Here is a 15,923-nt window from a genome sequence, read left to right as displayed (position 1 = left end):
CTAGTACTAAAACCTACTGCCAATAACACCTCTGGCCCATCCTCCAGTATACCTAAAATTCTTCTACAAGGTTAATTGTGTCATTGCACAATACAAAGTAATGAATGAAATACAGTAGACCCACTCAGCCACTCAATGCAAACTGTATAGTGAAGCTTTAATACAGGTGATAAAATGTTGTATATGCTATGTAGATTACCTTCTTGCTTTGTTCCACACACCTCTATTCGCAAAACAAATAATATGGAGAGCCTATAAATAGGTCTAGTAATAAAAAAACAGACGCAACCTGAGTTGATAAGATAACGGATTTACAACTACTGCACTGACCACCACCAGTCTGGACTGAAATTCTGCCAGTTTAGTTAGTGTTGTCTGTTATTCTAACTAATCAGTTACCGTAAATGTGTCGTGTTTGTGTGTTTATCAAATTCAAATGTTTACTTTTACGTCTATTAAATGTGACGACCTTCATATGAAGAGAGAAAAACATCCTGTGTACTGCCTGATGAAGGAGCTGAAACTTTTTGCGTCTACAATTTAATGGATTGCCTAAGAAAAGATACTTAAACATTCTATTATTTGGCAATTTGAAGGCTTTAACAAGTTAAATGTATTCAAATCTTGGCATTATTGATAGTAGAATGGTACCTATTCATATCACAGAATGGTCATATTTTAAGTGTCTTCCTAAGTAAATATGTACCTATGTAACTTTTCGTACTTTCGTAAATCCTACCTGCGTCTGAGTGGTGATCGTTGTCCTTATTTTTGTTTTCAGGCTGCGGTTCGTTTTCTTTATTTTTTGTAAAAGGTTTCTTCTTAAAGAAATATTCGTTCTTGCATGCATCAAGTTTTCTTCCTTTATATTTCACCTGTAAGTGAGGTTTCATAAACTACAACTGGCATTAAAACTGTAATAGTATCCATATTCAGTCTTTTATTAAAAGAATAATTTACACATAGTTTCCAACATATTCCTTGTATATTGGATTTTTCCCTACTTGACCCATTAAATTTGTAGCCAGTTTTAGAAAAGCTAAATCTAGACATTTGCATGGGCGGATGGGCATCTATCACTATGGGCTAGGGAGCGCACAAACCCCTCCCCCCAAACCCCCATAAGACCCCACATGGTAAAAACATAAAAGTTTAATTGACAAAACAAATTAAGGGACAAAGACTTGTAACATTAACCGTTTCCTACCTAAATTTAGCCCATTTTCTGGGGGAGGACCCTCCGGAACTTCCTCTTTACTGGGGGGTTATAACTCCCGACCCCCTTCTGGAAAAGTAATATGGACACCCATGGACACTTGTAAAAGCATGGTGTTGAAAAAGCTCCCTGCCTTGTCAGGGTGCCCACAAACAATTTGTCATTAATTTCCATGACTTTCCATGACTATCCATGACCATTTACCATTACTCCATGACTCACGAACTTTACACGCAAATTATAATATAACATACACACACAAATAATACTGCCTGGACATGTTATTTTGCAGAAAATACTGAAATATGTAATAACAGATAACAATGGAGTACAATAGGTACAACAGTGAACTAAAAGAAACCGAAAACTCATAGAATAATACAACTGTAATAAATTGAATTGTCGAACATTTGTGAAAAATCCTGAAAAATGCTACAACAGTCTGGGTTACGGCTGACTAGAGCATTGAATGGTCCCCTCAAATCCATCCATAATTGGAAATTTCCATGACTTTCCATGACTTCTTGCCTATTTCCCTGACTTTCAATGACCAAAATTTTTTTCCATGACTATCCCTGACTTTCCAGAATGTGGACACCCTGCTTGTGTACTCTTTATGGTCACGTTTGAGGAGTTTGCCCCTTCTTTTGGTGTCTCTGTCTTTCTTTACACATTCCACACCAGTCATTGTCTAACTAATCAAAGAACATTTTACAAAATCTTGAGGCCAAGCATGAATTTAATATTTTTTAAATCCAGTTCTCTCACAAAAAACCAAGGAAGAATATTTTATTCAGTTAAAAAAACAATTGCATAACTGTGTTTCCACTTACAGAAGCCCATCCGCAACCAGACTTTTTGTCCGGGTTGATGATGCGTTTGCAATGTATCGCCCACGCACTCGGAGACGCAAATATCAAGTCCGTTTCGACTGATCTTATCTTCCCATCTGGCAGGAGATCACCCATAAATCTCTGCCCCTGCAATACAAACACTGTGAGTATTTATTTGTCTGTGTATAACTTATTCTGTGAGTAATTTTTGCATTGGGGCGGCCATGTGGTGAGTGATTCCGTTGATTTGTCCTGGAAATAAGACAAATGTTAAGGATGAAGGACTTTTCCGCTCTGAAACATTGTATGAGACAAAAGAGATGAAAAATATGACAAAAATGCATTATGAAGTACATAATAATCTAGGAATATTACAAATATTCAGATGAAATAAATTAGCTTAAGGATTAACAAAAATCTTTGTTTATTTTACGTCTAGACACAATTGGGGTTCATCGTACATTTTCAATCCTTAAACAATGTTTACAATTTAATTTTTGTAAACAAAAATATAATAAAAAAAATACAATACAATCAACTCAAACAATTGAAATCACATTAATAAGTTTAAAACAGGATCTTAGTTAATTTTAGTCTTAATATAATTGAAAACTAAAACAGCAAAATCAATTATACATATAACATTACACTTTTACAGTATTATAAAATACATGCGTTATTTTTTCAAGTAAATTTGGACAATCACATCGCAAAAAATCTTGTTAGTAAACAATCATTCTATGTAAAACATTAAACAAATGTGAAACTGACAAAGCTGCGGTGAATTATTAAAAATCATAGCATTAGACTGATGACGATTAACAAGCAAAGCCGATTAAAAAGAATACAACTGACACATCGTTACTTACATCGTCTGGTTTCTGAAAAGTTGAGAAACAAAACTGGAGTATTAGTAGCACAAACTGCATTAGTACTCGGGTACAATTCCACCTTCAGGTCCATCACAAGAAACATCGAGAATTAAAAACACCAAACACCGAAAACCAAGGTGAAACCATGCGAAAAGAAATGTGAGAAAGAGCCAGGTTGAGACGAAGCTCACCAAGTATTCTATCGACATGACTTGATCACCGGGGTGTAGAATCCCAGCGGCCAGGAGTTTCTGTAGAGTGACTGATCGACCGACAGTCGTAGAGGTGGAAGAGTCTGGCACTTCCTCCTAGGCGATAAGTTTGTCATTATGATATATTACGGTGTAATTTAGGAGTTAAACAGGCTATGAGACAGTTAAATGATCCGACTCATCAAGCTTGGATCATAGAATAAATCATATGAAAATTTCCAGATTTTTAGTCAGTAAATAAATTAATTTTACCTAAGGTATTTAAATTACTTTAGCTTCATTAGCTCTAAAACGCAATGCATTTTTAATTCCTATTGATTTGCAAAGTGTTATTAAAAGTATATAACTTTATTTTCACTTACTTAACTAGCTCTTAAATAATCAAGAGTGTTTAAAAAGGAGAACATTTATAATTTTATGAGTAAAATTATGAAAATAACAAGGGCTCATAAAACTTAAGTTTGGATTTTGCAAGTAAAATATGTTTCTGAGAAATCTAAATCTAAATATTTATGTTTTTTTAAGGAAGTATTATAATAAGACCGGGAAAATAGGACAGATCATCAAGAACGACAAAATGTACATCTTAGAAAGATTTGCTAAGATAAAGTCTCTGAAACCAAATGACCAATGCATTTTGCACGGTGGGGCCACCATTTGCTTGACAATGTCTGATTGCATTTTATGTTAAATAGAACAATAAAAAACTCTTTGTCACCAAGTTACGATGGTTGTCAGTGAACTAAAGTCTCCTCCATTGAGCAACGGCCAGGTAAGTACTCTTTATTTTATCCACAACTATTCTAGATAATTCCCACTGTTATGCGTTAGGCAGATAGTCTAGTCTTCGTAGCCAAAAACAATGTTAAGGAAAATCTACGCTCCTACCAAGAATTAATCTTTTCTGTGATTATATTTCTATGTTTTAAAGCAACAACCGCTAGTGAAATCTATTGGCTGTTGACAGATGTGAAGGAGTTAAAATGTTTGAATGATCAAACAAAGGTAGGGGGAAGTCGGAGGTGGTCGTAAACATTCACCCAATGGGTACAATGTTTTGCACATTCCTGCCGCGATTGTTAGTCTCGTTTGAAGAAGAGGCCAATATTAAAGGGAACTTTGCTGGTAGATCACTGTTTGACTGAACAAAAGAATGTAAAACCGATAGGGGAGGTATCTAAAAGATATAAACAAATTGTAAACCCAACAAAAGTGGTCTCTTGTCAAGCAAATGGTATGAATCTATCATCCTTTAGTGCAGATGCTAAAAATCTAAGAAAATTATTCACATTACAACAAACAACATCTCTAGCTACCTTAAAAATTAATTTAACATCACATTTCCAAACTTAAGGCAGCCAAACATGCTGGTAATATGACATAGATAAGACAAAGATTATCTGACTGGAACCATTAATCATTTGCATTTTGTACCACCAAAAGTTCATAATTTGAAAGAACAAACTTTCTTAAAAGGCACAATTTAGGCTGAAACAAAAAAGTTGCACCTCTTCCATAGCTTCTTCTTCCTCTTCATTGATTTCTGGCTCATCTTCCTGGTCTTCACCTTGACGTGGAGATGCTACAAAAGAGTCATGTTCAATATTGCCAACATTGGACCACAAAAACATCATAACCATAACCGCCCACATGGCAAATACAAATGTTGGCTGCATGAAACAAAACATATTCTGTATCATTTACTAAAAGTACACTAGGAACCGTAAATGGCAAAAGAAGACTTTGACTTCTCAAACTATTGTAAAATCAGAAGCCTATTTTAAGCCTGTTTCGTGTTTGAGACGTTTGAACGCCAGTGTTGACTACACTACGTATGTGTTTTTCTCTTATTTAGGGCTTATAAAATAGTTAGGTCCTACTCTTTAATTAAGATACCATAAAACCATGGTTTATAAATAGATTGTATTAGGCCTATTTGGTTAACATACAGTAGTTCTAAAACTGTTGACAAAACGCCCCCCCCCCCTTTAAATTAACATGACAGAATGGACTTTAAAATTCAGATATGGATGATAAATCTATTATAATGATCTTTCTTTAATAAACAAATACAGTAGGTACACATAAAAATACTATCTGACAAAGTACAAAGAATGCCTGTTGTAGTCTCACTAAAATTGTAGAAAAGATTAGAAAGATTGGCCTTCACACACTGTATATTGAGCAGGGTGGAATTTTGTACATTAATTTTTACACTGCCAACTGCCAAATATTGAATTTAGTAAGTTGTAGGCCTATAAGTGTGTGAAGTAGCTTTAGCAGTGCACGGAGGTGAAGTGCGTGTGTTTAGTACAGTAGATTCTCAGTGTTGGGGAAGCTACTTTTAAAATGTAGCTAACTACAACTACTGCTACATTTCCAAAAAAGTAGCTTAGCTACAGCTACAGCTACAGTTCCGAAAATGTAGCTAGCTACAACTACAGCTACAATGAAATGTAGCTACAGCTACAATTTTAGCTACTTTTCCAAAGACGTTACTTTTTATTCCACGCACATTAGGTAAATGTAAAATTAATTGCAACTACATTTTTATTGAACAAACATTTAAAAAAGAAATGTCAGTATTGTATCTAACATTACTTGGAAAACAAATTATTCCTAGATTGTATTTAATTTGTTGGCATAAACCTAACATTACAACAACAGAACCAAATAGTTGGGTGTCCCATCACATTTAGTACTTATTTTGAAATATTGCATTATTTTTAAGCATCTTATATGTAAATTTCATTAAGTTCAAAGGACTTACAACCAAACTATATTTTAAAAGCTCATTTTATTTCTTTAATATAGATTCATTTATAGATGTCTTATATAAACAATTAAGACCAATAAAACTTTAAAACGATTATTTAAAAATACTTTTTTGTGTTACAGAGCCTAGCCTACTGAAATTGGAGTTTATTGCATTTCTTTACTTTTAATGTTAAAAACGACATTGCTATAACTTTTAACCATAGTGATAAGTTACTTGTTCTATGAATAACACTTTTCAATGTCAAGAAATCGTCCTTTATTGTCAATATGCATAGGGCAAATTGTGCTTCAACCTAGTTGGTACAGAAAACAGTATTCAGCAACTTATCCTGAAATCGTCTTTTAATTTAAACATGTTGAAATTTGTTAAGTAAAAATAACATGTAGGCCTACTTGGCTATGTAACAAGTTGGCAATAGTAGGCTTGTTATTGCAAGGACTAAACAGATATATTCATAATAATTGAACTTGGGACTTGGTATTCGTCTTAAACCATAGCATAGCCTAGGAATAGTCCTACAAGAGCTGTTAGCAGGAGCAAACTATGCTATTTTTACTTTCTCCCCCTATACCATAGTATATGGAGAAAGTATTGTTTTCGTCAAAATTTTCGAGTTTGAGTTTTGAGTGGATATATTCGTTTTGGGTCCCCCTGGACCTAAAAAAGTGGTTTTCGAAGTGATGTCTGTGTGTGTGTGTGTGTGTGTGTGTGTGTGTGTGTGTGTTTGTATTCACCGAATAGTGGCATCCTTCACAGGCACACGGCCGTACTGTGGCACCTTCAAAAATTGTGGCACCTTTTTCAGGGTGCCACAGCTAATTCGATTATTTTCGAGGTTTTCCAGCATTATTACGTCGTTTAAACATCGCATGCCACAATTGAGTATTTTTGAACTCGTTGATGTGAGTTTAAGTAGCGCAGGTACACACCGAATTGTGGAACACGAAACCATACAGGTAGCTAGCGCGCCTCGCGCCGTCCGCCGGAACTATAAAATGCTACGTTGCCAATTCTCACGCCAGCCTACACTCGAAATAGTGGCACCATGCCACAATTCAGTATATATCAACAGTGTGTGGACAGGATGCCACTTAATGAGCTGTAGAGCTTGAGCAGTGTGTAGAACAGTGCAACAAGCAACTAATAAACTAATAATACTATACTGCCACGTACTATAAAACAATTTAAGTACCATAAATAATATACTTTTGCTCCGAGTGGTGAACAATGTTTTACATTACAAATAATTTGTGTAGTAAATAATAATTTAAATTGATTTACCTAACCCGCCATGTTAAACTTCCCTATCCCAAGCGTGATGTATACAACTTCCTTACTTCTCGAGTGATGTAAAGTATCAAAAACTCACTCGGTGATGTAAATAAACCCATTTAAATAACATTGAGTGCTTAACTTAAAAAAATAACTCTATGGAGCCAACGATGTTCAACGCTAGAAATCAGCTGTGCGCTTGAATGTTATTATTATGCTTTAAAGTATTTTCCTACCTAACCTAGCTTTTGTTAGTAAAAGAACGTTACTGATAGAAGATGAGTGAAATGGATAATGAAAAATATTGTACGTAAACCCATGTTTATTGTCGGGTCAGGTAAAATCTTGTACGTTACACGTTACGCAAGAGCGTGCTGTTTACATCACTTAGGTGAATTATGCAACTCGCTTCCGCTCGTTGCACAACATTCACCTGCGTGAAGTAAAAACGCTCTTACTACACTTGTAATGTAAATAGTTATTACGCAACCATTAAAAAATTGATTTTTGTTTACAAACATAAATTGGTAACGTAGTTATTTTGTATCAATTGAATTTGTACACTGAAACGATAACAATGTTTGAGGTTAGAACGCTATATAAGTTGTCCTAGACTGTTTTTTTTTTTTTTTATCTTACAAACTATTTCGTGCTGATACATCTATTTTTTTTTAACATTTTAGTCATGTTGACAAAATATTTTGCAATTACATTTCTGAATCAGTAAAGGTAGATTTCGATGCATCATTGCTGAAAGTTATGTTTTGCTTCTCACTCTCAGAGTATTCCAAAGACATCTAATGTTTCAATCCATTTTCAAATGTTATATGAGGTAAACATATAACCGAATCAATTAAAGTACTTAAATTAAAATACATATTATTATCAACACGTATAATCTAGTTCAGATTATAATATCATCTCACAATCATATTTGTAAAACCTACTGTGGTGTTTTAACCAGTCCCCACTAACAAAAGCATAAAATGAAAGGTCCTAAAGAGGTTAACATTGAGTCATAACAAAAGTAGTTTAAAAGTTGTAACCGTGATACTGTAAATAATTTGATATTGTTAGATATTATACGATCGTTTTACAATTTTGTCAATCTATATGTTACTTTCATACAAATGTATTTTTATTATTCAATGTTTTGTTTTGTAGAACCTTTAGTATTCTCAACTTTATCAATAACTAGTAGAATACCCGACCTTCGTACGGGGTTGGCATATAAGTAGAACATGATCATTGCAGTGATGGGAGAGGAAACGGTCTAAGAAATTATGGTCTTTTAATTTATACGGTATCCTATAGTGTGGCACACATATACCTATAATAAAAGAATGTGTTTAATGGTATGCACTGTAAACGAAAACCTATCACAATAGTTCCAAACATGTTAATAGGGCAATTTTCTAAGATGTTTTAGTGAAATTATAATCAGGCAAACGGGAATTGGCTCAGTCTATAGGTTTGCTGGGGCAGGGGGATTATATTACTGTTTACAAACAAATAAATCAAAAGAATATGCCCCATAATTTAGGATAAGGGCCTAGGTTGATAGGGCAATATAGAATGTTGATTATTTCCTATATCCATTGAATGATTTATTTTAAAATGAATTATTATAAAAATAAATAAATAATATTACAACATTTCACAAATATTATAACAGACTCAGTATAGTTAAATCATAAACAAATGAAGTACTGTAACTTAAACAATCCTATAATAATGAAATTACATTAACATATGGTTTGACAGCTCCTTTAGGTAATGTTAAATAAATTCAGGCTAGTGACATCATTATTTTAAATTTATAATCCTTACCCTCTCTGTTCTAATATTCGTGCAGTATTTAATAAGGTTTGAACCAGCTGTGTTGAATTGAGAAATCAAAATCAATTTGACAGTTAGTTCTGCTTGTTTACATTTTTAAACTTACTAGGTTTGTTCTTTGTTACCATGGATACCATCAATCAATATTTACTTTTAAATCTCTCATCTAAGATTTTTGAAAGCCCACGGGGCAAAGCCCTAGGTGAATATCGAAGCGGTAATAGTTCTATATGTATCCTAGGAGCTGTAGCTTCATTTGTGTGCAATTTGAGCATAGTCGGATCAGTATTTTTTGAGATTAGCTCATACAAACACACACACAGACACCCCCTCTTCTTTATAATAGTATAGAACTAGCTGTGTACCCGTTCTACGCACGGGGATCTTATAATATTCAGTTGAAACCTTCTTATATAAAGAACAGCAGTTGGTTTGCATATTTTAAGATATGCTGGCCAAACTATTATACATAGCTTCATTTTATGTTGTTTTTTGTTGTTCCGGATCGGTATGACAATCAATAAAAGGTTAAATTACCTCTGTGTCTGCCGGTCGATCCTATAACGGTAGGCTTACTTTTATTTTTACTATCTGATCTCGTTTGCATGGCTCAATCACGTCCTGGTTGAAGTTCGTTCGCTACGCTCACTCACCTGTATGTTGGAGCTCGTTCGCTGCGCTCACTTTCCTTCAGGTTAGCTCGTTCGCTACGCTCACTTGCCTTCAGGTTAGCTCGTTCGCTACGCTCACTCGCCTCCAGGTTGCAAATTAGCTGTTGTCATAAATGTAAAAGAAATAATAGTGCTAGTGCTGCACCCTGTTGGTAATCCTTGTAACTTTAATGCTATTGAACATCACAGAACAGAACCAACTTGTTTAATTGAAACAGCTGTTAAGATTCAATAATTTCATTTCTCATAAGGTTAACATGGGCTTCCAGAAATTCCACGTCAAAAATCGACAAAAACTTGATTTTCAAGGGTTTACTGTTAAATATCTAACTGTCTCATATTCGATGAAATACGTCTAAAACCATCTCATATATGTATAGTATTTGGAAAATAAGTTTCAGGCGGGACAGTGCTATAGTTATTGAGGAGTAGTTGTAATAAAGTGCGTATTTTAGCGTTACCAAGAGAATGACAGATAGACAGACAGACAGACAGACAGACAGACAGACAGAAATTGAGATAAGGTTTGATTCGGTTTCTCTGACCTATGAAATGTAAAAATAACCAAAAAGTTCATTATTCTAAGCAATGTACAGACAAAACTCTAATTTTATTTATATAGATAGAATAGAATAGAATATAGAATAGAATAGATAGATAGATAAACCTATTTCAACGTACAATATCAGTTTTAGGAAATTCCTAGTAAGGTTGTTAGAAGTATATTGGCATCCGTGAAGTTTGTGTAATGTTTTTTAAAATCACTGTGGAGTATATTTAACTTCACTTATTATTTATTTAATATGTTTCTACTTCTTGAAATTCTCAGCTAACTGGGAGGCGGAGCAAACAGTTTGTTCTAAAATGAACTTGAAAATTTTAAACAATCTTTTTCTGTTGGTTTACTTAAAGTATATAATGTTCTACTATGAATGCAAATCTTTAATATAGTCTAAATTTCCAGTCCCACCCTCAAAAACTATGATATTTAACAGTTGAATCTTTATAACGTATAAACACAATATTTTTAATCGGTCATCAAACTGATTCTTGAATTAGTAGTTGCAAGAGTACGCAAAACTGCAGAGAGTCCTTGAAAATGCTTGTGCAATGATATAGTTTTAAATAATAAAAGAAACCCTTCAAAAAATTGTATTAACAGGACCAGAGGACCAATATGCACATGGTATTTCATTTGTATAAGGCAAAAAGTTCAAATCATATTAACTTATGATTGCCAATAGATTTTGGGTTTCCTTAAAACAATTATATAAAACTGTCTGCAAATGTCAATAAAACTGATTTTATAAGAAATTGTAGATTCTTCTGTTGCTCTGTAGGCGACCATTTTGGTCAAACAAGGAAGTCCAAACTTATATCTTAGTTTGAACAACGTCATCTTGATTTTACATTGCTCAAGATACATAATCGACACATAGGCTTTCAAAAAAAATAAGTAAAGAAAGTAACTAGTGATGGACCGCGCAGACATAGGAACAGTCTAGACTTGCCCAGCTTGCCTCTTACTGACGTTTTCCAAACGAATATAGAAGTTAGATCTACATTCTTCATTTTAGGCTTGAAATAAATTTGTTTGTGGGTAAGAGCGAATGAGTAAGCATGAACAATAACCCTTCTCTCCGACACGCTACCATACCACAGCATCTTACTAGCAGAGCTCAAGGTCATTGACGTAATTGTAATGAACTAAATTTAGACTTCCACCCCCCAATGTCACCAATGGGCCCTAAAGGTTGGTATGTAACAATTCATGACGGTTGAACAATGGCCTTTAAAATACGCTTTTAATTTGTTTCCTAGCGTTTACCGTATCTTAGAAAAAGTTAGTTAACAATAATTACAAAAACTTGTTGGGTGAAAGAAAAATTATAAAAAGCTACAAATTAATTTATAATATATGTATCTATATCGTATTAAAGTGTGTTAAAGGTTTAGCGTTTGGTTTACAATGTAAAAATTTTCAAAGTCACAAGATGGTTTCTGAAACTCTTTATACAACTCTCCTTTATAAAAATTAAAAAAAAATATTATCCAAGAAATTGAGCTCTTTAGCCACAAAATCCACCGTTTTTTTACTTACCTGACGAAGAAATAAAAACAGTAGCAGCCGACGAACTTTGTTATGTCATATTTAAAAACTCATTTAAAAGTACCGACTTTATTTCAAGATTTAAAATAGAAAATATTAACTTTTGAGCTTTTAATTAGAACCAATAGTGTCCTAGACTAATTGACATCTTTCACACGAAGTGTCAACGATTTACCTTTAGTCTAAATGTCAAGTTATTTTGAAGCTGGACATTGAGTTTTGGTGCCGTTTTCATTGGCATCTACCACTTCTAACCTGCACTAAGATGGCGGACCTGGCTTCAACTGCTTGTATGTTAGATATATAGATGTGCTCCATCTATTGGTCTTATGTGATCGTTGATTTAAACTAACGGAATTCTGATGAAAATTTGATCATGAATTATTAGCAGTTTTGCAGGATGATTAACAATAGTTTTTTTTTTTTTTTTTTTTATTTAAATTGCTTGTTAGTTGGCAACAAATCTTAGAGATGTGTATACATTTTTTAGGACAAAATTGAATTAGCAGATGCCATGGTAAAGAAGCGTACTAGAAAAAGTTACTGTCGCCTCATCCAATTTTTACAGCAGTCAGCTGTTGACATGCTAGGCGAGCAACCGCGACAGTGAGGACGGGGAACAGCTGATTTCATGTTCCTAGTTGGCAAATTGTCTGCTAGCTACTAACGTACACATGCATAAAGCTAAGTTTACACTAGCATGTAGCAGTGGCGCCACTAAATCGCGCCAGTTTTAGTGTCATGACACTAGCGGTTTACACACAAAAGGGAGTGTTCAAGCCATGCCACTGTTAATGGCGCCATTTTCATGGAGTTTTTTGCACAGAAATGGTTGGTTTTATTTTGTAGCTGTTGTCTGATTACCTTCAAAATGTCCGATTACATTGAGAGTGTTCGGAATGTGTTAGGAACAGTGATTGATGTGGTTAGTGAAGAGTTATTGGAGGAAGCACGTGACATTGTGAGTCGGATTAAACCACAAAAATTTCACTGTATAAAATTAAACAAAGATTATACTAATTAACACCGAAAAACACACGTTTATACAGAGATCAAGCTAGGTAAACAAATAAAAATGGAGCTAGACGTCCGTTACTAGCACTGGCACTGTGGTTTACACGGGTCACCGGAAGTAACCCGTCAGTACAGATGGCGCGTCAGTCGCTACTGGCGCCACTAATATTTGTCAAAACATATATTTGTGGCGTCACTCCAGTTGGCTCGCCACTGCGCCTCTCCACTAAAAATGGCGCGTCATTAGGGGTTTACACGGTCCATTTTTGGCGCCACTTTGAAGCCAGTAAAAGTGGCGCCACTGCTACATGCTAGTGTAAACTTAGCTTAAGCCATCAGCGGTAGCACCAGTATAGCCTCAATGAATATATAAACACTTGTGTTAAGGTTTAAATACAGTAGTCAATGTTATTACTGAATTTGATACTATACATATTGTTACTAATATATGAAATGGAGAAAAACGTTACCTTAAAAATACAAAATTTCCCAATTTATATCCAGACCTTTTTAAATAGCTTAGAAAACAAATAATTTAGTATATCAAAGTGTTTTTGTACGGTTATTGGTAACAGGACAAATTCAAAAATTGTAAATTTAAAATTCCCTTGTTATTCATATAAAGAATATTGTAAAATGTTGTAGTTTGCTTGTTTATGGATATATTTTTATCAAACTTGGCAAATTTATTCAAACAATTACAAAACTATTTGGATCATGAACGGTACTCTAGTTTTCCCAAGGTAGGGCACGTGAATTGGAATTTTTGCGTTACAGGCACAATGACAGTAAGAATCAAACAAACGTACAGATATATACACAAGACTCGTTTCGGCTATCTTATTATATACAACGTAGAAATAACCAAACACTTCATGAGTCTACGCAATGTACAGACAAAACAGTAAAGACTTTATAATCTTATAACTAACTATCTGCCCATGCTTCGCAACGGGGTGAGAATCTTTGGGTCTCTAATTCCACCGTAAAAAAATAGTATATTTCGTACCTAGGGCCTAAAGTGAGGTTTTGCCGACTCGATATCGGGTTTTAAGTTCGGGACGAAGTTGAGAACGTAAAACGATCGAGAGCTGCAAACCCATTTTGGCTCGTGGTACGAGCGGTTTTTTTTACCCAAGTATGTTTTGCAATATAACGTCCCTCTTATTTATGTGAAATATTTTGAGGAATCAGCAAAATCAAAAATAACAATAAATAGTTGTCTAGGCAGCTGTGACAAAAAACAAGTCTATTGCAATGCCATGGATACAGCTTGTGCATTTAATATACATTAATGTTTTAAGTAAATAGGCGAACAAGTGATTTTGCGGCCCTAGGGATGTAAACCCCTGCTCGGTCCCCATATGACGATGACAGCTGGCATGGCCAGCAAAACGTAACTTTCAGCCACCAATATAAACCAGCTAAATGTATGTAAAACAGCTAAAAACATCATAGTGAGGTGAAAAATTCGTTACGCATACTTTTACATTACCATGAATTAATTATATGCATACAGAAAAAACGGAGTCATACTTATTGCGTATTTTAATGTAAACTAGTGGCTTGTAGGGACATAGTCCCTAAAAAGCTACGGAAAAGGAATTATTGTTGGAATATTTAAACAAACTCAGAATCAAATTATCTATATGTCAGGATAGGCCTAGATATCCCACTACAACACATCTTTTGTGCAAAAAAAAAACAAAACAGTTTGTTGTTTGTCTTTGTTTGCTTTTGTTGATAACGTTATGTTCAATAAAGAATTTGAATGATTCCTGAGTTTAACTGCTAAAGGCAGCAAACATGTTTATGAATAAATATTGGTTTATTAAGGTAGCTTTGGTTTTTTTGTTAATGCTGATAACAAGGCTTCCCCGATTGAAATACAGTATTGGAAATTGTCTTCGTCAAATAAGAAAAGGCAAAAAATGGTGTGTTGAGATACCCTACCCAGTTATTATTTCTAAGTCTATGCTCATTTTGTAAAGGTTTAACAAAATTATTCTTAAGTAAAGGCATCCCGTTGACAGAACTTGGAACTAAATTTGTTTGTGATCAACATTAAAAAACCGCTATTAGCCTAGTGTAAGTATGTGGTGTTGATCCTCCTAAAGGTGCGATTGATTTACATATTCTACAAAAAAAGGGCCTAGTCAACGTCTAATTACCAACTATTTTGCGGCTAGTTAGGGTTCCATTACCCAGTTATCGAAACTAATCACGACATAAATATTTTTGGTTCGTTTAAATACCTGTACGAACCTACTTCATCTCTATTCCCAAATTGTTTTCTAAGAGTAACCGTTGAGGTTATTCCACTTCATACAAAATATTGATTAAACACTATAATAAATCTCAAATATAAATGTTAGTAAATTAAAAAAAAAATTGGAATAAATCTTTTACATATGTTTTGAAATAAAAACAAAGAAGATCTTCTTTTAATCTTGAATCGTTTCTTAAATCTTGAAAACAATTTATTTCAACTTTGACATAACTAAAAAGTCTTGATTATTAAAGGTAACGTTATCCCTTTATATAGTATACATTACATTGCAGAATTGACTGGCAAATGAGTAATCCAAATGTAAGAATCAAGAATCAAGAATCAAGAATCAAGAATCAAGATCGTTATTGTCATTGACCTTTTACAAGGAATAGACATAGTCAACAATAGAAATAAAAACTAAAGCTATAAAATACAGTGGGTTCTAAATTAAAAATTAATATTAACATCAGAAACTAAGTACTCTGTTATACAGTAATATGGATTTTGGATGAGCCACTCAAACATTTTAGACTTAAACCTATTAAAAGGAACCTGTTTTGCTGCCAGACCTAATTTATTAAAAAACCGTATGCAATTTATTTTATGGCAGTTATCTGTTTTGGCCAATCTATGAGCAGGGATATCTAGATTGGATTTGCCTCTTGTATTGTAAGAGTGTATACTCTCTCTACAAGTGAATTGATGAAGATTGGCTTTAGTGTAGAGGAGTATGTGAAAAATATACAAATTTACAACGGTCATAATTTTAAGGTCTATAAAAAGAAGTCGACAGCTATCCACAGGGCCAGCCCCACAGATTGTTCGTATGACTT

At 34.0% G+C, this 15,923-nt stretch overlaps 1 protein-coding gene across 1 annotated transcript in view; it reads right to left on the bottom strand.

The window, feature by feature from the left end:
• LOC128999881 (MPN domain-containing protein-like) overlaps positions 1 to 15,923 on the bottom strand; it is a 37,462-nt gene that overhangs the window by 12,510 nt on the left and 9,029 nt on the right. The window contains exons 3-6 of the mRNA XM_054426619.1: positions 4,642 to 4,715; positions 3,113 to 3,229; positions 2,050 to 2,196; positions 740 to 875 (exon numbers count right to left, since the gene is read on the bottom strand). Coding sequence (XP_054282594.1) covers positions 740 to 875; positions 2,050 to 2,196; positions 3,113 to 3,229; positions 4,642 to 4,715 — 474 coding nt within the window. The remainder of the gene's footprint in view (positions 1 to 739; positions 876 to 2,049; positions 2,197 to 3,112; positions 3,230 to 4,641; positions 4,716 to 15,923) is intronic.

The sequence above is a fragment of the Macrosteles quadrilineatus genome, unplaced genomic scaffold, assembly GCF_028750875.1.
Source record: "Macrosteles quadrilineatus isolate MER2022 unplaced genomic scaffold, UCM_ALF_1.0 Scaffold_8__2_contigs__length_117827958, whole genome shotgun sequence".
Classification (NCBI taxonomy): Eukaryota; Metazoa; Arthropoda; class Insecta; order Hemiptera; family Cicadellidae; genus Macrosteles; species Macrosteles quadrilineatus.
The sequence above is the reverse complement of the archived record's forward strand: the minus strand, read 5'-3'. Positions and strand labels throughout refer to the sequence as shown.